Consider the following 25,230-nt stretch of genomic DNA (forward strand, 5'->3'; position numbering starts at 1 on the left):
AAGGCAACAATGAGCTATGGTGCGAGGGCTGCAGTGTAAGTCTGTAATTAGAGCTGTCAAGGTTGCGAATCTGTCTGCAGGGAAGAAGGCTCATGATGCCAAGAAATCAAGACACGTCCCCATGAAGGTGATTCTCTGTATCGGTATGAGCACCAATTTCTCCTCGATTCACAGACGCCAAGAGCTATGAGAGAGTGGAGAGCAAGGATGATAGAAGTAAGCTCATCATGTGACAGTGCAACTAAAAGCCAGTCGTCCAGGTAGGGTCACACCAAGTAGCTTAGATGATGCATCTGTGTGGCCATGACTGCAAAGACTTTTGTGAAGACCTGTGAGGTCGTCACGATCCCAAAGGGGAGAACTCTGAATGGGTAGTGGTTGCTGCCCACACAGAAGCAGAGAAATTTTCAATAGGCCAGGTGATTGACAATGTGAAAGTATGAGTCTTTCACATTGAGAGCTGCAAACCAGGCCTCCTTGGGGAAGAAGGGAATAATAAATGATAGTGTCACCATACAGAACTTAGATTTTCTGATGAAGGTATTGAGGAGGCAGACATCAAGGATAAGGTGGCATCCTCCATCCTTTTTCAGGATCAGAAAGTAGGGGGAGTAAAATTCTCTGCCCAGGAAAGAGCAGGGAACCAGCTCTATGTCACCCTTCACTAGAAAGGTGTCTGCTTCTTCTTGTTGTAATAGGTATTGACGGGAAGGATCCCCTGTAGGCATCCAAGTGGGGCCCCCTGTGTGGGGGGAGGCAAGTCAAGGAATTCAATAGAGTAACCAAGGTGCATGATCTCCAGTACTCGGTTAGTGGTGATCTTGCCCCAGTTGGAGACAAAGAGGGCAAGACGGGCCCCACAGATGACCAGAGGAACGGGATTGGTGATGGGGAGCATTTGCAGCACTCGACTTCCAAGTCAAAAGTGAGCCTGGGGCTGTTGGTGAGTGTGACATTGTGTACCTCAAAGTAGCACTCTGGAATCCCCATATTCACCACTGTCATATGATTGATACGTTTTGTACAACACATGCCTTGTGAGGTACTATTTTAAAAGTCTTGATCTGTTGAACTTTAATATCCTGTTGAATTGTATGTACTATCATTGTATGTGAAGTTATGAAATATTCCTCCATGTGTTACTGAAATATATTGTGAGGATGGAAAATGCCTACAGCCAGCCTTTCAGTTGCAAAGGAGCAGCTATCACTGGCCAAACAGGCGTTGATGGCTCATCAATAAGAATCCACTCTACCAGAGGCTCCTTAGTGAGGGCACATATGCGATGGAAACTGCCTGACCAATGAGGACTGCCTGGCACCCACATCAGGGCAAGGAACTTTCTAGCAGCTGGAAGAAAGTATAAAAGAGGGGCAGTGACATCATCACTTGGTCTCTTTATACATACACACACACACACACACAAAATCTGTAAAATCATCAGGAAGACACAGATTTTGAACTGGGGTGATTGGTCCCAGGTTGGAAGGGAACTCAGCCTGTGTAATAGGAACTGTGAGCTGCCTGTAACATCTATTAGGGTGACAGAGACTGACTCAAATCTTGCTTAGTCTGTTAAAGTTAGAGGTCAGACTGTGTTTCTATTTTTATTTCTTAGGTGACCAATTTTGAACTCTATGCCTGCTACTTAGAATCATTTAAAATCTATCTTTCTGCAGTTAATAAATCTGTTTTAGATGTTATCTAAAACAGTGTGTTTTCGGTTGAAGTGCCTGGGCAATCTCAGCTCAGGTTACTAAGGGCTGCTGCACATCCACTATCCTTTTGTTGGAGTGGCTAGCTAATTAATGAGCTTGCACTGTCCAAGGGAGTCTTGAGCAGCGTAAGAAACTATATTTCTGGGGTGCAAGGTTGGGGTGATTGGCTGGTGCCTCTCTCTCTCTCAGATTCACAAGTGGCTCAGGGAGCATTCATGCATTTTAGCTGGGTGTGGGGCTCCACATGCTGATGACTGAGTGACCATAGTATCTGGGAGGGGTTTTTCTGCTGGTCACTGACATAGCTTTGTGAGAGACAGCCCAGGCTGGAGAGTTACGGGGGCACAGTCGTCCCACAGTTCCAGGTTATACACTGGGGATTCCATCAGTGTGTCAGGGTAGAGGAGGTGGCTGCAGCTGGGGCCCCGGGCTGGAGACACTATTAGAAGTGCTGCCTCCATGGGGGTTCTTTCTGCCAGTGATAGTAGGGAGAATAGGTTACGTACTGCCAAGGACAGAAGGGTTTCTGCTGCTGTTTGTGATGGGATGCTGGGGTGTAGATCCCAAGGGACCGGAGTGTTACCCTTGAGTCCTTCAGGGAGTGGAAGGAGTCATCCATCTTGGCTAAGAAGAGCTTGTCCTCACCGAAGGGTAGGTCCTATACGGAGGTCTGTATCTCCCACAAAAAGCCGGAGGACTGCAGCAAGAGTTGCGTTGCATGACTATGCCCATGGCAAGGGAACAGGATGAAATATCCGTGGCAACCACCACTACTTCAAGGCCTACCTTGGCCACCAGGCTGCCTTCCTCTGTGAGGGTGTGGAAGTGCTGTCTCTTGTCCTGCAGCACATCGTCCAGGAATTCTGCTAGCTTGGCATAGCTGTTGAAATCATACTTTGCCAGCAGAGCCTGGTAGTTCACAATGCAAAACTGCTGAGAAATAGACCTTCTTGTCCAAAAGGTCTAGGCACTTGGCTGCCCACTCCGGAGGAGTCAATTTCTGCGTGTGTTGGTGGGCGGGTTCTGCTGCCACATGCACCACAATGGAACTGGAGGGTGGGTAGGAAAAGAAGAAATCTGCCCCCTTAGCTGGGACAACATACCTGCATTCTGCCTGTTTTGGCATAGGGGCACAGGAAGCCGCTGTGTGCCAGACTGCTCTCGCAGGTTGGAGGAAAGCAGTGTTGATGGGGCAGCAATGCACATGATGCTCCCTGGGGTTGAAGGATGTTCAGCAGTTAGCGGTGCTGGTCATGCACCTCCTCCAAGGGTATGCCTAGGTCTGTGGCAGCCCTGTGCAGTAGGTCCTGATACTGCTTATGGTCATCAGGAGGCAAGAGGGTATAAGGGCATCATCCGGAGAAGACAAAGCGGCCAAAAGACTGGAGGAACTGGTAGTACCAGCTCTGCCTCTGTTTCTTCCTCAGAGGCCAATGGCTCTGGTGCGAGGTCCAGGGCAGAAGGGAATGATGCTTGAGAAAGTTGGTTGAGCCACTGATATGAATCCCAGTGTGGCCAGGGCTTGGGGAATATGGCAAGTGCTGGGTCATATGCTAGCGGGTGAGATGTCTGGACACAGGAGTCCAAGCTTCTGCTCGAGGTGGAGGAGAATGTCGGTTCTGGCTCAGAGAACCCATCAGAGTCCAATGAAGCCTCCAGGAGCAGTGGAGTCGTCGGTACGGACATCCATGACACACTACCTGGAATTGCCCCTCCTGGAGCAGGAGCAGTTCATCCACCAAAATTGGGTGGCTCGTGCATGGCGAGCAGCAGAGAAGGGGGATAGAGCAGTTCAAGATGTGGGCTCACAGAATCATGGGGTCCAGCGAATTTCTCTATGAGAACCGAGGAGCGTGGTGGTGTCTGCAGTGCCAAGTGAACCAATAGGCATGGAGACACTCGCAGCAAGTGCCCCGGAAAGCGTTCCAGGTGGGCGGCCACTACAGTGGTCTGTGGTACTGCCAGGTCCTCCTCCTCCATCATCTTACCCTTGGAGCAAGGAAGCTTAGGCAGTGGTGCGGCAGGGTCCATGCACAAGTTTTTGCCCAGTCTGGCTCGGAGAGGGAATGTTTTCGGCTCTCATTCTTGGGCTTGTCCTGCACCGTCAATACCACCATATCCGGGGCATGGGATGTGCTAAGCGGAGCACTCACTAGCAGTGAAGGGCGCTCCACCAATGGCTCTGCCAGTCCCACATTAGAGTGTGAATGTGGCCGGAGAGCCGCCTCCATAAGGACCTTGCAGAGGCAAAATTGTCACGCTTCCCAGGTCCGCAGTGGGAAGAACACACAGATCTTGCAGTGGGCAGCGAGATGAGTCTCCCCAAGACAGTAGATACAACACTGGTGCTCATCGCTCACTGAGAACGAGCGAGGACACAAAGCCCAGTTTTTGAACCCTGGAACGCAGGACATAGTCCCTGGGGAGCCCAACCAGGGCGACAAATACTAACTAATACTACACAAAACTATTTACAGCTAATTATAGAAGAAAAAAACAAAGAACTACTATATACAAACAGACTAAAATGCTCTCATAGTTGAACTATGATTGCAGAGGAACAGGGATTCTGATTCCGACAATGCAGCAGTTAAGAGGGAACTGAAAAGGCGTCGACCCACATGACCCAATATAACCGCAACTGAGAAACGAAGAGATGCATATGCGGGACAATGGACACTGCTAAGAAAATCTTCCCACTCCAGCAATGGCGCGCATGCGCACACACGTTTGGAATATAAATAGGGACCACCACTCGAAGAACAATGAACTTCTCTCATTGTTGGATGCAGTGAGGCAAACAGATTTTGTCAAGTGTTGAAGCAGTGGAGGAACAAGAAATTCAAGCCAACCACCAAAATCTGAAGGTTCCACTGTACCTCTACCCAAAACAAAGGGAACAAGGAGACGCATTCCCATCTCAGGACAAAAAGGTTTCAAATGACACTTAAGTGACAAAATCCAGACTTGGCTCCCACTTCTTTCTGGAAACAAGAAGCCTCAAAAGTCACTTTCAAAATTTCAAAAACTTCCCATGAGCCCCCAAATGACTTCTACAATGCAGTTAAGAGTTTTCAATACAAAAATCTGTAGCCAACATAAAAAGGAATTTAATCAAAATATATAAGCACAAATAATACTTTTTATGGATAATTTTCTCATGTTTCACTCACTTCAAAAAAAAAATCACTTTTTTAATTTTGTTTGAATTTGACCAAGAAATTTTAGTTTGTTCACTGGAATATTGCTGCAGACTGTAGAGCCACATTGCCACCAAGTACTTGGGGGCTTTGCTCCTAATTTGCACAGCAGAAGAACGAGCATAAAGTCTGCTTGGGAGAAGACCCCAGAAGTCTAGGGCTTCTGACCGGCTAGTCTCTCTCACTGCCTGTGTACCTCTTTAAGCATACAGAAGTGGAGCTCTTTGGTCCCTCCGATCACCCCTTGATCTTCATGCACTTCAAGCAGCAGTGGATCAAAAGGGTGCTTGTCATAATTTAGGTCTGATATGCTACAGGATACAGGGCCTTGTCTATATCACCTGAAAACTAGATTATCACCCTTCCAATCACATTGTAATTTAATTAGAGTATGGGTAATAAACAATATCATATCTATTTTACATTTCAGTATCTCACAATTTAACAGGGCTAGAAAAACAAGTACTACAGGAGTAAGAAAAACTGTTTCAGTTCCTGCTGAAGCACTGGTTGCAGTACACACTCACATATAATACCCTTGCTCTGACTGATAGGGCTGAAATAGAATTGTATGAAATAGATTCTGAAATGTGTTTTTGTAGCTCAGCTGCTTTGGCCTGCTGTGGAAATGAGTGTCCATAAGATGTCAGTGCTCCAGAGAGAATCACCAGAGTGATACTATCTTGGTCACTGCCCCAAACGTTTGTCCCCAAAGTGGCTCTAGATTTGAGTCTATTTTTGCCAGGGTGGATTTGATTTCAATCAAATTGATTTCAATCACTAGTCAGGAAGACTCGATTTAATCATGGATTTCTACATAAAAGTGCATTCCTGTTGGTTATTATAATCTTAATACATATTCTTCACAACTCAGAGATAGATATAGGTTTCATTTTTAGAAGGTACATACTATGTTTTTAAGTGATTTATTTTGAAAACTTTTCAGATTAGTTTTACAGCTATATTAGAAAACAAATGATTGTTTGGTTATTTAATTTACCCAAGGTAATTGCAGCAGATATTTATGAAGTCACTGGGAGATGAACTATCTCCAATTCAACAAATTAATCATTAATATTTGGAACATTTTCTTGCCATCCTGTATTAGGAGACGACCATCACCAGACAGACATTTAAATTGTTTTATTTAACTAAAACATCATTATGCATTCTGGATTTTTTTCTTCAACAGCAAACACAATATTTTAACAAAACAAGCAAATGAATTTTTGAATTTAGTTAAACATTGAAGTTTTTTAAAATCAGGTTTATTTTTGTTAAAATTGTTTTTAACTTAAATAGTTAAATGAAATTTAAAAAAAATTTCAGCCAGGTCAACATAAGAAATTTAAAATGTTGGCTTCTGCAGCTAACTCAGTCATCTTCGCCTTCATTTTCCTGTTTGTTCATGATCTGGAAAAGAAAAACAAGCTTTCCTGCTTTTTCAGGTCCCAAACGATTTCTCAATTTGGAATGAATTAGTCCAAAGGAAGAAAATATTCTTTCTACACTGGCAGAAGAAGCTACAGCTGTTAAAAGTGAGATTATCACTTCCACAGTCTCTGAATCCAAGTGCTTAAGTGACTTTCACCAATTCACTGGTTTGACTTTCTTTAAATCATCAGCAGCAAACACATATTTCTTAAATGGTTCACCCTTAGCTCTAAAGTTTATTATAGTTGGTATTATGGAGGGATGATTTCTGCATGTCCATGTCATAGCCAACTTCTCTTCTTCAGCAGGTAAGGTTTGACCTTGGTACCGAGTATTGAGAATATTTGCAAGAAAACTAGCAATAAAACAGCTATTTCCCTGCATTTTGGTCAAGGCTACAGAAATAGGCTTCAGGGTACTCAGCATGTGTTCAACATTTCTCTTAAGCCTAATGCTGAGAACTTTGGCTGTGACACTGCCATCTATTTTTTCACAATTTTGCTCACAAACTGTCATCAGATTAGGCCAGTTCTTGATATAGTGCTCAAAACAGTCCACCACTGAGTTCCAGCGCACGTCTTGTGGGAGAGTTAGCTTGGTTCCTCCCACTTTTTTCAGAGCAGCTGCTGCAAAGTGGTTGTTATGGAAGTATTTTTCAATTTCAACAACATTAGCCTTGTTTCTGGAACACTGAAGTCTTTGGCTAGGAGGTGCATCAAATGAGCACTGCAACCATATGTTATTAGCTTGGGACTCATATAAATTTATTTTCATCTTGGATACATTTGCAGCATTGTCCGACCAAGCTGCATACTAGACATTTTAATTTTTGTTGACAGTTTGTTATAGCTTTTACTGCTACTTCTTGTAAGTATTCTGCTGTGTGCACATTTCCTGATGCATCATTTCTGTAAGAAAGACATTCCCTTCTTCTGTTGTCAAACAAGCACATACAAAAGGATCACTGTGGACTTTGCTCCACCCATCAAGACTCAGGTTAACAATTTTACCCTCTAGACCTTTTTCACACTGCTCAATTTCTCTTTCAGATACTTTATCCAGCAATTTCCCTGCGACATCTGCTCTGTTGGGTGGACTGTATCCTAGTCTTAATGACTGAACCACGCTAATGAAGTGTGGTTCTTCAATCGTAAGGAAAGGAGAGTTTGTTGCATAAACAAACTGGGCAATTTTTTTCATCAATTTCCTCTTTTTGTAATCTGCTGGTTCTTATCACAAACTTATCTACGGTTGTTTCTGGATGAGGGAGATTTTTTTTTTCTTTTTGCTACAGGTGATATACTGTGGCTATGTGACTGAAACACCATCATTGGCCGATAACTCTGAAACTATAGAAAATGATGGTGATCTTGAAGGTGGATAGTCTTCAGAATCCTGTATGTTGAGGATGGATTCTCCTAAACAAAATAAGTCAATGTGGTTATTTAATAATTATTACCATACTGCTCATTTAGTATTACTCATTGTATTCACTGACACTCGGTATACTTTAAACGTGAAATTGTAAGAGGAAGATCTGCCTATTTCAGCTATTGATTTTTTAATCACAACTGCATCTAAAATAATAGTACCATAGAGTCACAACTATATTTTTTGCTCAAACATGAGAATTCAAGAATAGTCCAGAAGGAAGACAGGCAGGCCTTAAGAAAAAAAAGTATGAAATAAAAAAAAATTTAACAGCCTGAAGATCCTGCATGTTCAGACATGTTCCTTTCATCATCTTTAACGCAGCTTCCTCCTGAGAAGGAACACTTCTCATGATGTTGTTTCATTCGGACAACCAGGCCTTGCATTTCTTTGTTGCACTGTTTGCATTTTGCACACATGCCTGTCTTACCCACAGGTAAAGGATCTTCATTAAAATATTTCCAAATTGGGTCTGTTTTACGGGCCTGCTGCCATTATAGGTTTTCCCTTCTAGGGAGAAAAGGTATGGGGGATCTCAAATCAATAAAGGCTACACTCAGAAAGACCTCAAGACTTCTGGCATGTGCTGCTCAAACAGTTTCACTTTTGTTTCTGCTGCCTGTCCCTCCCTTCTCATATTTATTTCCAGACTTCTTCTCCTTGTTCAGATCTATTCTGCCCCCAACAATCTTCTGTTCATTGAACTTTTTGAAACTTTACACTTTTAGAGAAAGATAAGGGATTGACTATGTATACAAATTTGCAGAGGGAAAATAGGGCTGAGGTCTCATCTCTATATATTTCTCACCTCTATATATTATTTATTTAAAATCACTTTTGCTGTTAACAGGCATGTTATCTCTGGAGACACAAATCCACAGTTTGAGAACTACAAAACTAAGCATCTCTGATGGTATCTTCTAGACTGAGCACTAAGTCCCGTTGAGTAGATAGAAAGATTAACCTAAATATTATATACAGAAGCCTCTGGAACCCCATAAGATTGGATCCCTAATCCGTGAACTATTGGAACTCATTTACAAAACTTTTCTTAAAAATTACATGAATATATTGTCTCATACTAGAAAATTAGAATTTATAATTCCTATTCCATGATGAGATAGCTTTCAGCTATAATGTATCTTAATTAAAACGATCTTTAGACAGGTTTTTTCCTCAAAAAGCATTTTATCAAAAAAGTCTGGAATTTTTTTATTTTAATTAATTTGATTTTTTTTTTTTTTAAACATTGCTTTTTATCCACCCTGATTTTTGCAAGGCCCTCCTGGCTACAGCCATCAGAAGAATATTAAAAGTACAGCTATTTTCCGGCAGGCAATTAAGTATTTTGTAATTGACATTTCATCAAATCATAGCATCTTCAATCAATCATGCCTAGCTTACCTTCTCTATGATGCAACTTACAGATGGAAGAGTAACATTAGCTTGAGCAAATTCTGGGATGTAAACCAGGAATGTCCACAAAGGGTAGTTCTGACAATAAATTATTGACACAGAGCTGCAGCATGAGACTCACATACATCACAACTCATGCATATTAGTCACCCAAAGCTTTTATTATGTTAGCTCTATCATCTCAGACCACTATACGGATGCGATCTTTGGAAACCTGTCATTTATTAAGCATGCCCAGTAAGGCCTTAAATTGTGGTTTCTGCATGTATATAGTCAAAAGCCTCTCAATGCAGCAAAGAACTGTTCTTGTGGATGTTCCTGTCTATTCCAAGTGTCACTGAGAAAAGACTATGTAGTACTGGAACACAGTATTTGTCATACCGTTATCAGACCACTGTTCCACCTAGTCCAACATCCAGCCGGTCAGTAACCAGTAGCATGTGTTTCAGAGGAGAGGACAAGAAACCGCGCAGTCAGCTATTACAGAATAATCTGCCCATATGGAAAGGTGTTTTTTTAAGTCTTAGTCATTTAGAGGTTGTCTTAATTATTTTTGGAATCACTATCACCAAACATCTCCAGTAATCTAATAGCACTTCACGGTTTTAAAAATCAGAATCATAACCTTCTGCTAAAATTTCCCATACGTATTAGAGAGAAGTGTGGAGAGGTGGTGATAACCAGGCTCCAGTAATCTGATCAGCTGCTGAAAGTACAAATACTCAACAAATTAAAGTAAGCTGGTTAACAATTGTCTATGGAAAATCCTCTTTGCCACTAGATAATCCATTTTCCAGCTGCATACTCATCCATTATTGTGTTTATTGCTAAATTGCTGTTCTTGAGATATGATGATCTCAAGTAATCTTCTGCCTATTAAATATACTGGCAAGTTTCAGAGTGCCAATATCCACATACTTTCAAATGGCAGATGTTTAGTTAGTAGAAGCAACATTGTGGCTCTGAACAATTAAAAATGTTTGTTGGATTAATTACACAGACAGAACTTTGCTTATCACTTGTGAACTAAACAGTCAAAACGATGGCCCTCATGCCAATAACTGTATGATTAGCTGATTCTGACTGTTTGATTTCTTACAAATAGAACAGAATCACAACTGATTCAGGCACAAGTTGAACACAAAATGGGCGGACTCAACACACACTCACTTTAAGTTCTTAAATTTGTGACCAGGAGCATTAGAAAGCTTTAAAAAGCTAGCAAAATAATTCCATTTTGTGAAACACACAAGTGAGGACCGCATCTACTGTGCATTTCATTTTCCTTTATACTCTTACATGTTGTAAGGGCAAAAACAACAAAAAAAAACACAAAACAGAAATTTGGAAAACATTAAAAATCTGCAAAATTCTACAGTTCATGACAAGCCTTTACAAAACAAGAATCTTGGAACCTATATTTCAGGTGTACTTGCAAATGGGGTTGCCTTTGGAATCATATGGCTACATCTACCAGGTGTGGCAAATGGCCAACACTACTCTGGCAGATCCCACGCTTTTTCTTGATGTGGTGGGCCAGGTGGTCTGTTGCCCCTCTTCTTGTGTGTTGTTGGCTCCACTAGTGCCCTGGTGGGGGAGAGAGAGAGGGGAGCGGGGAAGGGACCCAGGTCTGCTCTCTTACTCCGGATCCCAGCCCCTTCAGTTTTGTGGGCTGCTTACCCTCTCTCCCCTTGGGGCGGGTTTCTCTCAGTCCTCTGTGCCGGGGGAGTCCCTCTGCTCTGCTTGGATAGGGTTTCCCTTCCCCTGGTACTCTGGTCCTCTGGCTAACAGCAATACTTCTCTACACTCTGGTCAGCTCTCCTTCCCTCTCCCTGACTGACTGAAGCAGGGAGTTTTTATTAGGTCTTGGGCAGGGCCTTAATTGGCTCCAGTTGCTCCAATTACCCTGTAGTAACCTTTCCCTAGTCCACAGGCTATAAGACCTTGATCATCCTACGGCTTATATACTTCCCATCTACCACTCTCCTGCTGTTCTCTGGCCCTGCTGTATCACATAGTATACAACCATCTAACAAGCATACTTAGAGATATTCTACTCCCCTGGCACATGGGAGACTGGTTGTTACAAATACATATGCTGAGCTGCTATTGGAAAGGTATAAACCAATTTGCTTCACAACAACCTTTGACAAATTCTCTGTGTAGCAATGAAACCAAGGAGTTCTGTACTCATCCTCTGAAATGGAATTAAGTAATCATACTATAGTTTGAAAGAAAGATTTACTTATTCATTAGAATTCCTAGTTTCTGTAGTCAATATAGTTCAGCATTGTTTCTGACCCCAATAAGACCATTTATTAAATAAGCCTCAGCACCCATGACATAACTGTTATTCCAATTTTAAAGACTAATAAACAGACTGAGATTTATATATTTTGTTCAAAGTGATGCATAAAGTCTGCAACAAAGCTGGAAACAGAGCCCAAATAATCTTATTCCCAGTTCTGTGCCTTACCCACAAGACCAAATGAAATAAGTGACAAGGATGAAGAAGCAGAGAGAATTCCAAACTTCAAACCTCCTTTCAACCTTCCCCTCCCAAAATAATCTTTCAGGGGGTTGGTTTTTTTTTTTTTTTAACTTCTTTATGATGATCAAGAGCATTTTTTTTAAAATATTTTGTAGGTCACTTGTAAGCATTGCAAGAGCAAAGTTCAATTTTGGAGAATGAGTGGGCAGAGAAGCCTATATTAGGAAGACAAAAATCTACATAGATAAGGTTCACAAGCAGACAGGCAGACTTTGGAAGCAATAGTAAGAGAAGAGTTCTGTTTTTTTAATTGCCTGGATCTCCAAACAAGCTTGCTCCTAAATTGCCACTGTTTAACCATAACTGGCATACACATGGAGAGAAGAAAATCCAATACATCTATCCCCCACAAAAAGGGCTGTAGGAGAGTTCAGTTGAACTGGCAAGTTTCTTTTCCTATTTTACAAGTCCATAATTCCAGATTTACTTGGCCTAGCTCCCCCTAGGAATGTCCACAGAGTTGCACCAGTTTAACTAGAAGTGTGATTTAAAATCTATTTAATTTAACAGGTGCAAAAGGCTGCATAGACACATAAATCTGTTTGTAATCTTCTTAAGCTAAATGAATATAAATATATCCCTCAAACTGAAATAAATGTCTATGTAGGGTTTTGCGCTGGCTTAACAAAATTGTTTATAACTGGATTCAAGTTAAATCGGTGCAACTTCTGTGTTTAGACAAGGCCTAATTTTAAAAAGTGGGTTGTTTTTTTTGTTTTGTTTTTTTAATATCAATGTTGCTAACTTAATTTCTTTTAAAAACACACCTTTTACCCTCTAGCCTAATAAAGCACATACTCAGTGGTACACCCAAACACACTGGGTTGGTTATAAAGAACGTATCACAAACTCTTGATGGAGCATGGAGTTACCCTGCCAGAAGGAAGTAAGGCGTATTATTTTCACTTTTAAGCTGAAATGCATGTTTTTTGCATAGTTTGAATGCTATTCTACAAAACTTTTGAAATAAATGTTTTAAACAACACTTGGCAAAAAAAAACACTACATAGGAAAAACAGCCTTTCCCTTACCATCTAAGATATAGGTTTGTTCCATGCTCAAGCTAGATTCCATGGTTGGGGTAAAAATATAATGCACACTGGGGCATCACACACAGCAGAAACTGATATGTCCGGAAGTCAGGACCTACTACACAAGAAGTCTATCATTTATGTCCTAAACGCCTCTTACCCTTGCTTTTAAGGGCATTCAGCACAAAGGGAAACACTTAAACTTTATAATTACACCTCTACCCCGATATAACGCGACCCGATATAACACGAATTTGGATATAATGCGGTAAAGCAGTGCTCTGGGGGGCGGGGCTGCACACTCCGGTGGATCAAAGCAAGTTCGAAATAATGAGGTTTCACTGATAACGCGGTAAGATTTTTTGGCTCCCGAGGACAGTGTTATATTGGAGTAGAGGTGTATGTACGTACATATCTGTAATACTGTTAACATTTAAATTGGCTGCAGCTTGACAATGATATTAGCATCTCATTGAGATGGGGGTGATGATAGCAAGAAAAAATTAGTCCACACTTCTCTTGATGCAATTCTTTAGCTGCAGAATTTTGAGCAATGCTGGATTATGAGGGCAACTACCATTTTATTATTAAAACTAATGCTTTTTTATGAAAGCTAGGATCCTATAGAGAAAGAGAAAAAACGTGGGGGAAAATTACAGTATTTGAGATTTTTTTTCCTACTAATAGTCCAACAGAAACCCTCTATTATATTTTCTTCAGCATGCATATATATATATTTTTTATATATATAAAATGTTAACTTACCTTCAGACTCTTTAAATAGTTGGACAGCATACTGGGATGGAAGCGATTCTCTTCAGCAACCTGTTCATCGTATCTCGGTCCTAACATTGTCTTCAAAGGCAAAAACTTCCCTATAGAACAAAATAAAAATTTATCGTATGTATATATACACATACATATACACACAAGTTATTTTAAAGCTATATGAAAAACAGCTTCACAGAGGCTCAGCAATAACCTAACCGATTTAATTAAAAACAAGTTCAGGGAAATTTGGCCTGTTGCTCCTACGTCATGATGGAGGGATGGCCTGGCCTAACCTGAGTGGCACTGCAACACTCTGCATTAGCTCGCAATACCTGGAGTAAAAAGACAGGCTCAGCAGCACAGGACAGGAACCACCAGAGTGGGGAAAGTGCAGAGATGGCTCACTCTCCAACCTCCCCTTCCCCACTGGGGTCTCTACTCTGCATGGGGCCAAGAGAAGCATATGTTTTCCTAGGGCCCAAAGATGGGTTAATCAAACCTGGATCTGGCATCCCATCTAGGACCTTCATGGGATCAACTGGTGGATTGGGACCCACAGTTTGGGAAACACTGGATTAGAGGAACTAAAAAATTATTTAAACCATTATTTATATTTTTGGATGTTTTCCACATTTTCAAATGTAATTGAAATCAATTACAACACAGAATATAAAGTGTTCAGTGCTCTTTTATATTTATTTTTATTACAAATACTTGCACTGTAAGAAACAAAACAATATTTTTCAATTCACCTCATACAAGTACTGTAATGCAATTTCTATCATGAAAGTTGAACTTACAAATGTAGAATTACGTAAAAAAAATTACTGCACTCAAAAATAAAACAATGTAAAATTGTCCACTCAGTCCTATTTCTTGTTCAGCCAATAGCTCAGACAAACAAGTTTATTTCCATTTATGGGCAATAATGCAGCCCGCTTCTTGTTTACAATGTCACCTGACAGTGAGAACAGGTGTTCACATGGCATTGTTGTGGCTGGCATCGCAAGATATTTACATGCCAGATGCATTAAAGATTCATATGTCCCTTCGTGCTTCAACCACTATTCCAGAGGACGTGTCCATGCTGATGATGGCTTCTGCTTGATAATATCTTGCGACACCAGCCACAACAGTGCCATGTGAACACCAAAAAAAATTTTTGAAGAACAGCTAGCCAAAGACTCAAAAAGTAATAGCAAAAAAAAAAAAAATGTAAGTACATCAGAAGCGGAAGCCTGCTAAACAACCAGTGAGGCCACTGGACGATCAAGATGCTAAAGGACCACTCAAGGACGATGAGGCCATTGTGGAGAAATTAAATGAATTCTTTGCATCCGTTTTCACAGTTGAGGATGTGAAGGAGCTTCCCAAACCTGAGCCATTCTTTTTAGGTGACACATCTGAGGAACTGTCTCAGATAGAGGTGTCATTAGAGGAGGTTTTGGAACAAATTGATAAACTAAACAGTAATAAGTCACCAGGACCAGATGGTATTCACCCAAGAGTTCTGAAGGAACTCAAATGTGAAATTGCAGGACTACTAACTGTAGCCTTTAACCCATTATTTAAATCAGCTTCTGTACCAAATGACTGGAGGATAGCTAATGTGATGCCAATTTTTAAAAAGGGCTCCAGAGGTGATCCTGGCAATTACACGCGGGTACGCCTGACTTCAGCACTGGGCAAACTGGTTGAAACTATAGTAAAGAACAAAATTGTCAAACACATAGATGAACATAATTTGTTGGGGAAGAGTCAACATGGTTTTTATAAAGGGAAATCATGCCGAACCAATCTACTAGAATTCTTTGAGGGGGTCAACACGCATGTGGACAAGGGGGATTCAGTGGATATAGTGTATTTAGATTCCTGGAAAGCCTTCAACAAGGTTCCTCACCAAAGGCTCTTAGGCAAAGTCAGCAATCATGAGATAACAGGGAAGGTCCTCTCATGAATTGGTAACTGGTTAAAAGACAGGAAAGAAAGAGTAGGAATAAATGGTCAGTTTTCAGAATGGAGAGAGGTAAATAGCAGTGTCCCCCAGGGGCCTGTACTGGGCCCAGTCCTATTCAACATATTCATAAATGATCTGGAAAAAGGGGTAAACAGCAAGGTGGCAAAAATTGCAGATGATAAAAAACTACTCAAGATAGTTAAGTCCCAGGCAGACTGCAAAGAGCTATAAAAGGATCTCTCAAAACTGGGTGACTGGGCAACAAAATGGCAGATGAAATTCAATACTAAAAATGCAAAGTAATGCACACTGGAAAACATAATCCCAACTATACATATAAAATAATGGGGTCTAAATTAACTGTTACCACTCAAGAAAGAGATCTTGGAGTCATTGTGGATAGTTCTCTGAAAACATCCACTCATGGTGTACCGGCAGTCAAAAAAGCCAGCAGAACATTGGGAATCATTAAGAAAGGGATAGGTAATAAGACAAAAAAAATCATATTGCCTCAACATAAATCCATAGGGGTGTCCACATCTTGAATACTGAGTGCAGATGTGGTCGCCTCATCTCAAAAAAGATATATTGGAATTGGAAATGGTTCAGAAAAAGGCAACAAAAATTATTAGGGGTATGGGGCATCTGCCATATGAGGAAAGATTAATAATACTGGAACTTTTCAGCTTGGAAAAAAGATGACTAAAGGGGGATATGATAAAGGTCTATAAAATGACTGGTGCAGAGAAACTAAATAAGGAAGTGTTATTTACTCCTTCTCATAACACAAGAACTAGGGGCCACCAAATGAAATTAAAAGGCAGCAGGTTTAAAACAAATAAAAGGAAGTATTTTTTCACACAACACAGTCAACCTGCAGAACTCCTTGCCAGAAGATGTTGTGAAGGCCAAGATTATAACAGGGTTTAAAAAAAGAACTAGATAAATTCATGGAGGATAGGTTCATCAATGGCTACTAGCCAGGATGGGCAGGGATGGTGTCCCAAGCCTGTTTACCAGAAGCTGGGAATGGGCGACAGGGGATGGATCACTTGAGGATTACCGGTTCTGTTCATTCCCTTTGGGGCACCTGGCATTGACCACTGTCGGAAGGCAGGATACGGGGCTAGATGGACCTTTGGTTTGACCCAGTATGGCTGTTCTTATGTTCTTCTAACAATCCAAAGCAGTGCAGAGCGATGCATGTTCATTTTCCTCATCTGAGTCAGATGCCAACAGCAGAAGGCTGATTTTCTTTTTTAGTGGTTCAGGTTCTGTGGTTTCTGCACCAAAGTGTTGCTCTTTTAAGACTTCTGAAAGCATGCTCCACACCTCGTCCCTCAGATTTTGGAAGGCACTTCAAATGCTTACACCTTGGGTCAAGTGCTGTAGCTTTCTCTAGAAATCACACATTGGTACCTTCTTTGCGTTTTGTCAAATCTGCAGTGAAAGTATTCTTAAAATGAACATCATCCAAGACTGCTATAACATGAAATATATGGCAGAGTGGGGGTAAAATAGGGCAGGAGACATACAATTCTCCCCCACGGAGTTCAATCACAAATTTAATTACTGCATCATTTTTTAAACAAGCATCATCATCATGGAAGCATGTCCTCTGGAATGGTGGCTGAAGCATAAGGGGCATATGAATGTTTAGCATATCTGGCACGTAAATACCTTGCAATGCCGGCTATAAAACTGCCATGCGAACGCTTGTTCTTATTTATGATGTCACCTTAAAGTGAGAAGCATACAGAATTATCTCCCGCAAATGTAAACAAACTTGTTTGTCTTAGTAATTGGCTGAACAAGAAGTAGGACTGAGTAGACTTGTAGGCTCAAAAGTTTTACACTGTTTAGTTTTTGAAAGCAGTTATGTAACCAAAAAATCTGCACTTTCATGATAAAAAGATTGCACTACAGTACTCGTATGAGGTGAATTGAAAAATACTATTTCTTTTGTTTATCATTTTTACAGTGCAAATATTTGTAAGCGAAAATAATAATACAAAGTGAGTACAGTACACTTTGTATTCTGTGTTGTAATTGAAATCACTATATTTGAAAATACAAAAAAATAATAATTTTCAACTGATATTCTGTTTAACAGTGCAATTAAAACTGTGATTAATCACAATTAATTTTTTTAATCACAATTACTTTATCTAGTTAATCGTATTAATCGACAGCCCTAAAAGTAACATTTAAATTCAGCATGGCCAGAACAAGAAAATAGGAATTAAAAATGTCAGTTTGTAAGCCTGACCATGTAAACATCAGTTCTGATGGTTTCTAAGTGTGAAGTGTTTCAAAGACAGCCTTAAAAGAGCCAGACAGTGTCAGAAACATCTATTTACTGTCAGCCCTTTTCATTATAACTGTTCCACAGTAACAGAGGTCTCCCTATCAGCATCATGGAACAGCAACGTTCTGTACAAAATACAGAGCTTACCTGTGGCTCTGGGACTTTGAGAGCTTATTTTAGAAGAACTGTCAAGTCTTGACCTTATTAAAGAAAGGTCTGTTCTCAGCTATTATTGCCTGGAGGCTCAGCTTTTTAATTTATGAGCCTTTATTGTTTGCACAACACATCAGAGTGGCTTTGTAACAGCCTTCATAAGAGTTCTCTATCATCTCTTTTCTAAGTTTCAATAAATTTTAGGCATTTCATATAAGATTCTGTACTTGTAGTATTTGCTGAATTATGAGTAAATATGAATAGCAGTATTAAATTTCAATTTGCAAGTATAAAAAAATTTCAAAAATATGAGTCCCAATTCACACTTAAGAATTTCTATTCCTATTTAAGAAACTATTGAATTCAAAAAAGCATTTTTCAAAGTACCAGATACATTAAAATTAAATGCAGTAACTCCTCACTTAATGTTGTAGTTATGTTCCTGAAAAATATGACTTTAAGCAAAACGATGTTAAGCTAATCCAATTTCCCCATAAGAATTAATGTAAAGGGGGGCGGTTTAGGTTCCAGAGAAATTTCTCACCAGACAAAAGAAAATTATATATATATATATATATATATATATATATATACACACACACACACACACACACACACAGAGTATAAGTTTTGAACAATTTAATACTATGCACAGCCATGATGATTGTGAAGCTTGGTTGAGGTGGTGAAGTTAGAGGGTGGGATATTTCCCAGGGAATGCCTTGCTGCTAAATGATGAACTAGCACTCAGCTGAGCCCTCAAGAGTTAACACGTTGTCAATGTAGCCTCACACACTACAAGGCAGCACAAATGGAGGAAGGGGAGACAGCATGGCAGACAGAGGCACACAACCTGCGTGAGAGAGAGAGCTAGTGTAGTGGGGCAACTGCCCCACTCCGGGAGAATGGGTTAAAAACAGCCAGGCTAGGCTGTTTGGAGAAGCAGCCACAGGTGGGGCCACACCCCAATCAGGCCACAGCTGGCCTTATAAAAGGGCTGTGAACCAGGAACTGGAAGTCTCTCTCTCCAGTCCTCTCTCCAGGGAGAAGGACCTGGGAGCTCAGGGTACAGGGAACGGAGCAGGGCTGGGAAAAGGCAAGAGGAGCTGGGGAGCTCCAGCCTGGTAAATCCCCAGGCTGCGGGCCCTTGCTAAAAGGCCAAAACAGGTACTGGGGTTGCAGAGGCTGCAGCCCGGGCTTAGGCAGAGACAGCTGGTCTGAACCCCTTGCCAATGATGAATGGCCATTACAGACTGCAGTCTACCCCAGTGAGCAGGAGCTAGATGATGACTGGCAGTAGCCACTGAGAAAAGGTGGGTTTAGAGGGTTGGGAGTGGAGAGCTGATGGGGGGCTGCCAGTCCAACCTGGTTCCAAGCCCCCACCAACTAGCTCCAACGGGCTGCTCTTTCTGCAAGCAGTGAACAAAGTAGGCAGCTGCCAAACAACGTTATAAGGGAGCTTTAAACTTTAAATGAGCATGTTCCCTAATTGATCAGCAACAAAACAAAGTTAACTGGGATGACTTTAAGTGAGGAGTTACTGTATAAAAATACATATTCTCATGGTCTTCATTTCTAGATACTGACAATCATGTACTCCGCTTGGTCTGGGGGCCAACCAACGGGGTATGGACAACGTGGAAGCAGCTTGTAAGGTCTCCCCTGCTCCAACCAGTACTCTACTCCCCAAATCAGCCCTGCCCACAGCAGCACAAGGGTTCTCTTGTTTTCCCATCTCCCCCCCAGCATCACAGGTCCTCCCAACTTCCCCCTGTGCTCCACTCTTCAACTCAGCCAGAGCTCCTTCATCTTCCCCCATACTGTCCTGTGACCTCCCCACTTCCCACAATGCCTAAGGGTGGCCTACAACCCTTCCCCCAATGCCCAAGACCAGTGAAAACTGCAAATATTCTAGTCCAGAGGTCAGCAACCTACAGCACACGTGCCAAAAGTGGCATGCAAGCCGATTTTTGATGGCATGCGGTACAGGCTGAGCCGCTCAGCACGCCGCCACTCTGGGATTTCTGCTGCTGGCCCCTTGCCAGACAGAGTCCTGCCACCGGTCCCACTCAGCACCCACTGCTGGCCTGGGTGAAGGAACCCCAGGCTGGCAGCGGGCTGAGACCCCGGCTGGCAGGAGCCGGTGGTGAAAACCCCAGAGCAGCAGCAGGCTGAGCCACTCAGTCGCTGCTCTGGGGTTCCAGCTACTGGCCCCTTGCCAGCCGGGGTCCCTGCCGCCACAGCCCCACTCACCTTGCTTCCAGCTGGAGTTCCAGCGCAGGCCCCCTGCCAGATAGGGTCCAGGCCTTCGGCCCTGCTCAGCCCTACCAGCCGCCAGCTCCACTCACCTCAGCTGCCCATCTGGGGTTCCAGCCACTGACCTCCTGCCAGCCAGGCTCTACAACCTTGCTCAGCCTGCTTTCCAGCCTGGAGTCCCAGCAGGCCACCCTGGGCTCTGCTCCTGGCCGTGGATCAGTGCTCTGCAGCCTCCCCACTGTGGCCCACTGTCCCCAGCCTGGGACAGTGAGGGTTGCACACAAAGCAAGAGGGGGTGCAGCTCAGCATCCCCATCTTAAAATTGCTTATATCAGACCACACTGCGTTTGATCTTGTGCCTGCCTTCTATCGCCATTTTTTCCCCACCGAGAGTTGAAGGGAACATTTGACAAAACGGCAGCTCCTAAGAAAGTGAAGCTAGATGTCCGATCAGTTCAGCCTGCTTGGACAGACGCATTTGGATTTATTGAAAAGGACTGTGCTATTTGTGTTCGTCGCACATCAAGTGTTCGACGACATTTTGAAACGAAGCACGAGAAAACCTTTCTTGACGAAGCAGACAAAACTGAATCAATCAAAAAGACAGTAGCAGCCTATGAGAAGCAAAGCAGTGTTTTTAAAAGCTTAAGTAAAAATCAAGCTACAGAAGGAAGTTACAAGATTGCACAGTGCATTGCAAAAAATGGAAAGCCATTTACAGATGGGGAATACATAAAGTTTTTCTCAGCAGTTCAGAGATTTCGTTCAATGATTTGCCAAATAAAGATACAATCATATCTAGAATAAAAGGACTGCCCATCTCTGCCAGAACAGTTGAGAGATGCATAAGTGAAGTGGCAGAAAACATTAAGGAAAAGCAGACGACTGCATTGAAAGACACAGCAGTGTTTAGTGTTGCAGTTGATGAGATCATGGATATAAACAACGTTCCACGTTTGGCAGTTGTTGCAAGGTATTGTGCTTCCGATGAAATCCAAGAGGAACTTTGTTGCCTAAAACTCCTGCATGGCACAACAAAGAGGGAAGATATACTGGAAAGTTTTGTAAACCATTTTGAAGAATGAGGAATTGACATCAGAAAAATATTGCGGGTGACAACAGATGGTGCTCCTGCCATGGTCAGAAAACAGAAGGGATTTGTAAAGTTACTTGAAGATCAAATTGGCTGTCAGAAAACCTAACAGGGAGGTGATATTATTTTACATCTGCCTAATGTGAGATTTCTGAAGCATCTGTGATGGCCACTGTCAGAGACTAGATGACTATATCTCTGACTAGGTGCTCTGCCTCCACAGACTTTCCAAACAGAAAAGACTTTAGTCCTGAACTCAAATTAACTGCTACTAATCCACTGCACAGTGTCTATCGTACACTTTGTTTTAATCCCCTATCCTGTAGAGATCTCAATGTTCCTGTACATCAGTGGTTCTCAACCTGCAGCCCAAGCAGCACACAGCTGTGGCCCTTATGACATATCCTCAGCAGGGCCGACTCCAGAGCCCAGCGGGGCAAGCACCTGCCTGGGGCGGCCCTTTCCCGGGGGGGCGGCAGGCTGGGCCGGCGAACCTGCCGCAGTCATGCCTGTAGGGGTGTTCAACGGAGCCCCGGGAGTAGCGGACCTGCCGCAGGCATGACTGCGGAGGGGACGCTCGGCCGGCGGCTCCAGTGGACCTCCCGCAGGCATGACTGCGGACGGTTCGCTGGTCCCGCGGCTCGGCTGGACCTCCCACAGGCATGCCTGCGGCAGCTCAACCGGAGCCGCCAGACCAGCGAACCGCCGGCAGCTGCAGGAGGTCCAGCCGAGCCGCGCGACCAGCGGACCCTCCGCAGTCATGCCCGCGGGAGGTCCGCTGCTCCCGCGGCTCGGGGGCGCCTTCCTGGCATGACTGCTTGGGGCGGCCAAATTTGTAGAGCCGCCCCTGATCCTCAGTGCCATACAGGCATTATATATATTGTACAGATGCAGCCTACATTATACATGGAGAGCTGTATAGTGGCCCACAAAGGTAAATAGGTTGAGAACCACTGCTGTATATAGCACATCCCCAGTAAGAGAACCAGATCTGATCTGATCCAAAGATTTCACTCACTGCTTCTGCTAGATCAATAGAGAAGTACAATGTGTAGAAATGCAACAAACAATCCATTTTTTTAATTCCACGCTGAACATAAACCTGATAAGTAAAGAAAAAATCCTTGAAAAGACCTTCAAAAAAGGCAATTGACTAAAACAAAGAGAGGGCTTGAGACTTACAAAAGTAAACATGATGGAAAGAAGGAAGGAAACATGACCCTAACTCAGCAAAATTATGTACGTGGCTAATTTTAATCAAATGAGCAGCCCCTACTACTCACAGATATAAAGTTAAGCATAGATTTAAGTACAATACTGAATTAGAACCTAGAAAAGGAAGCCTGTCTGTCTGTAAGAAGTAGAAGGGAAAACATTACTTCTCTTTCCCCTTTTCAGTCCCTTAGCTTATTTCTTTGTGTTATGGTACAGACGTGGGGGGAAGTGCATAGGAGGAGGGGGTAAAGGGAATTAGCTGCTTACCAAAAAAGAGGAGGGAATTGACTAGGGTAGAGCGGTTGAGTAAACTCTTAGCTCCAGGGCTGGATGCAGCCCATTGCATTCAGCCTATCATTTACTGCTTCAGGGATCTGCACATACAATCAGCTGCAAAGAGAAACCGACCCCAGTCAGTTTCGCCCCGTTAAAAGTTTCTGAACTACTTTTCAAAGAACGGGAGGGCGACTGGTCAGGTCAGTTTCCGTTTAGCTCTTTGTTGCTGGAAACAGAAACTGACAAGGATCTCAGAAAGTTAGTCCGTTTCCCTTTACAGCAGCTCCATCTGATCCAGGACGACAATTTTTATCGGTGGATACAAGAGCGAAAAGCGACAACTGTTTTGCAGGTAGGAGGATTTCTGAGAGACGCGGGAGTGAACGTTGGCCAGTTTCCCCCCAGCCCTTTGTGGGAGGGAGGTGTGCTGTGCTGGGGGGCAGGGCGCAGTTCTGGGGGAGGATGAGAGAGCTGGGGCATAAAACGGGATCGAAAAGTGAAAAGGTAGCGAGACGCCACTTAGAAAGGAAGGAGGGGCCGAGAGGCGCCTAGTCCGAGGGCTCCCCTGGAAAGGGGTGGTGCCTGCGACGCCCCACGCCCAGCCCCGGGGAGCCCGCTCCGACCCGGCTCGCGGATGGGGTCGGGGCTATGACTCCGGACACCACCACCCGCACCGGGGCCAGAGACCCGTCACCCCGCCCGGCCCGGCGCCCCCTCCCCGGCACACCCGTCCGAAGAGGCGCGAGGAAGCTGTGGCCGCCCCGCGCCGAGCACCCCGGCCCCGCTCACCTGCCACCGGCTGCCCCCTCCTGGGGCAGCGCAGCCAGCGCGGCGGGATCTTGTTGTAGGACATGGCGGCGCTGCCTGACAGAGCTCGCCCGGGCCGGGCGGCTGCGGACGCGGCTCCTTCCCACTCAGCGGCTCCAGCAGCCCCTTCCCCGCGGCAGCTTCATTCAGATCCAACTCCACAGCAACCGCCGCTGCCCACAATGCACCGCGGCAGGCACGCCACTTCCGCTTCCGGGGCCGCTCGGCTGGGACCGAGCCGCGGAGGGGCGTTGCTTGTTTAGCGGCTGCGTTTAGTGGCCTCGCTGCTGTGGCGGTCGGTCCCGGGATGGCGCTTCGGTGCCGCGATGGGGCCTGGGTCTGGCAGGGAAACGCGCCTCCTCGGTACAGCCCCGCCAGCTGCGGGAGGGGGAGAAGGAGCCCGCGCCCGCCTCCTGCCCACGCTTAGCTTGTAAGGGCTTCAGGGCAGGGACTCCCTTGCTGGTGTGTGTTTGTACAGCACCTAGCACAGGGCAGCCTGGGCTGTGCCTGGGGCTCGTAGGGGCTACTACTGTACCAGGAAATAATAGCACAACCCTGCTAGCCTGGAGGGAAAAAAACTAGGGTGACCAGCTACCAAGTGTGAAAAATCGGGACACTTTTATTTGGGGGGAGGGGTAACTGGTCACCCTAGAAAAAACACAGACACACACTTGCTGTCATAATCTGTGACTTGGTCCTTACATCAGATTCAGATGTGTGGAGCCTTGTGTCCACACAGAATCCCATTGACGTCTGGGGGGGCTCCACATGAGCAAAAGCAAGATTGGAGTCTAAATTATCATTATTTAATATTTGTATTACCATAGCACCTAGGAGCCTCGTCATGGATCTGAACCCTGTTGTGCTAGGTGCTGAACAAACATAAAACAAAAATACAGTCTCTGTCCCAAAGAGTTTACAACCTAAGTATAAAACAAGAGACAACAGATGGATACAGGCAGACAAACAGTGGGAGTACAAGTGAACAATGAGACAATAATGGTCAGCATAGGCAATAGTCTCTACACACCAACAAAGCGTAAGAATCATGGCAAAGGAGAGTTTTGAGGAGGGATTTGAAGGTGAATGAGATAGCTTTGCAGATAGTTATGGGGAGCGTGTCCCCCATGTGGGGCAGCATGGGAGAAAGCACAAAGATGGTTGAAAATGTAACAAGTGGGCAGTAGTGGTTGGCATAATTGGTCAGTTGGAGGCAAGCTTTGTACAGCTTGATAGGAAATGAGAGAAGATAGATATATTGGGGATTGACTGTGAAGATACTTGAAAGTGAATACAAGTATTGTATGTTTGACATGAGAGAAAGAAGAAGGAGCCAATGGAAGGATTCAAAGAGAGAGGTAACAAGATAAAAGCAATGAGCTAAGACAGTGAATACAAGCAGTTTATGTTTGATGTGAGATAGAAGGAGGTGCCTGGGGAAGCAGTCAAAGAGAGGAGTGACAATGTCAAAGCAACAAGCTAAGAAAGTGATCTTTGCACCAGCATTCTGAAGGGATATGCCCAGGGCAAGACTGCGTTTTTCAAGGCCAAAGAGAACAATGTTGTAGTAGCTGATATATGAAATGATGAAAGCTTGAATGAGAATTTTAGCT

The 25,230-nt window shown here is 43.6% G+C and overlaps 1 protein-coding gene across 2 annotated transcripts in view; it reads right to left on the minus strand.

Moving 5' to 3' along the window:
* Window positions 1-23,868, minus strand: part of RNGTT (RNA guanylyltransferase and 5'-phosphatase) — a 414,630-nt gene extending 390,762 nt beyond the window's left edge. The window contains exons 1-2 of one of the 2 annotated variants that reach the window (XM_045010976.1): window positions 23,600-23,868; window positions 13,547-13,656 (exon numbers count right to left, since the gene is read on the minus strand). In XM_045010976.1, coding sequence (XP_044866911.1) covers window positions 13,547-13,656; window positions 23,600-23,663 — 174 coding nt within the window. In that variant the 5' untranslated portion in view covers window positions 23,664-23,868. The remainder of the gene's footprint in view (window positions 1-13,546; window positions 13,657-23,599) is intronic. The other variant, XM_045010975.1, reaches the window with a different exon arrangement.
* Window positions 23,869-25,230: the final 1,362 nt, after the last annotated feature.

This window comes from Mauremys mutica, chromosome 3 (assembly GCF_020497125.1).
Source record: "Mauremys mutica isolate MM-2020 ecotype Southern chromosome 3, ASM2049712v1, whole genome shotgun sequence".
NCBI classification, from domain to species: domain Eukaryota; kingdom Metazoa; phylum Chordata; order Testudines; family Geoemydidae; genus Mauremys; species Mauremys mutica.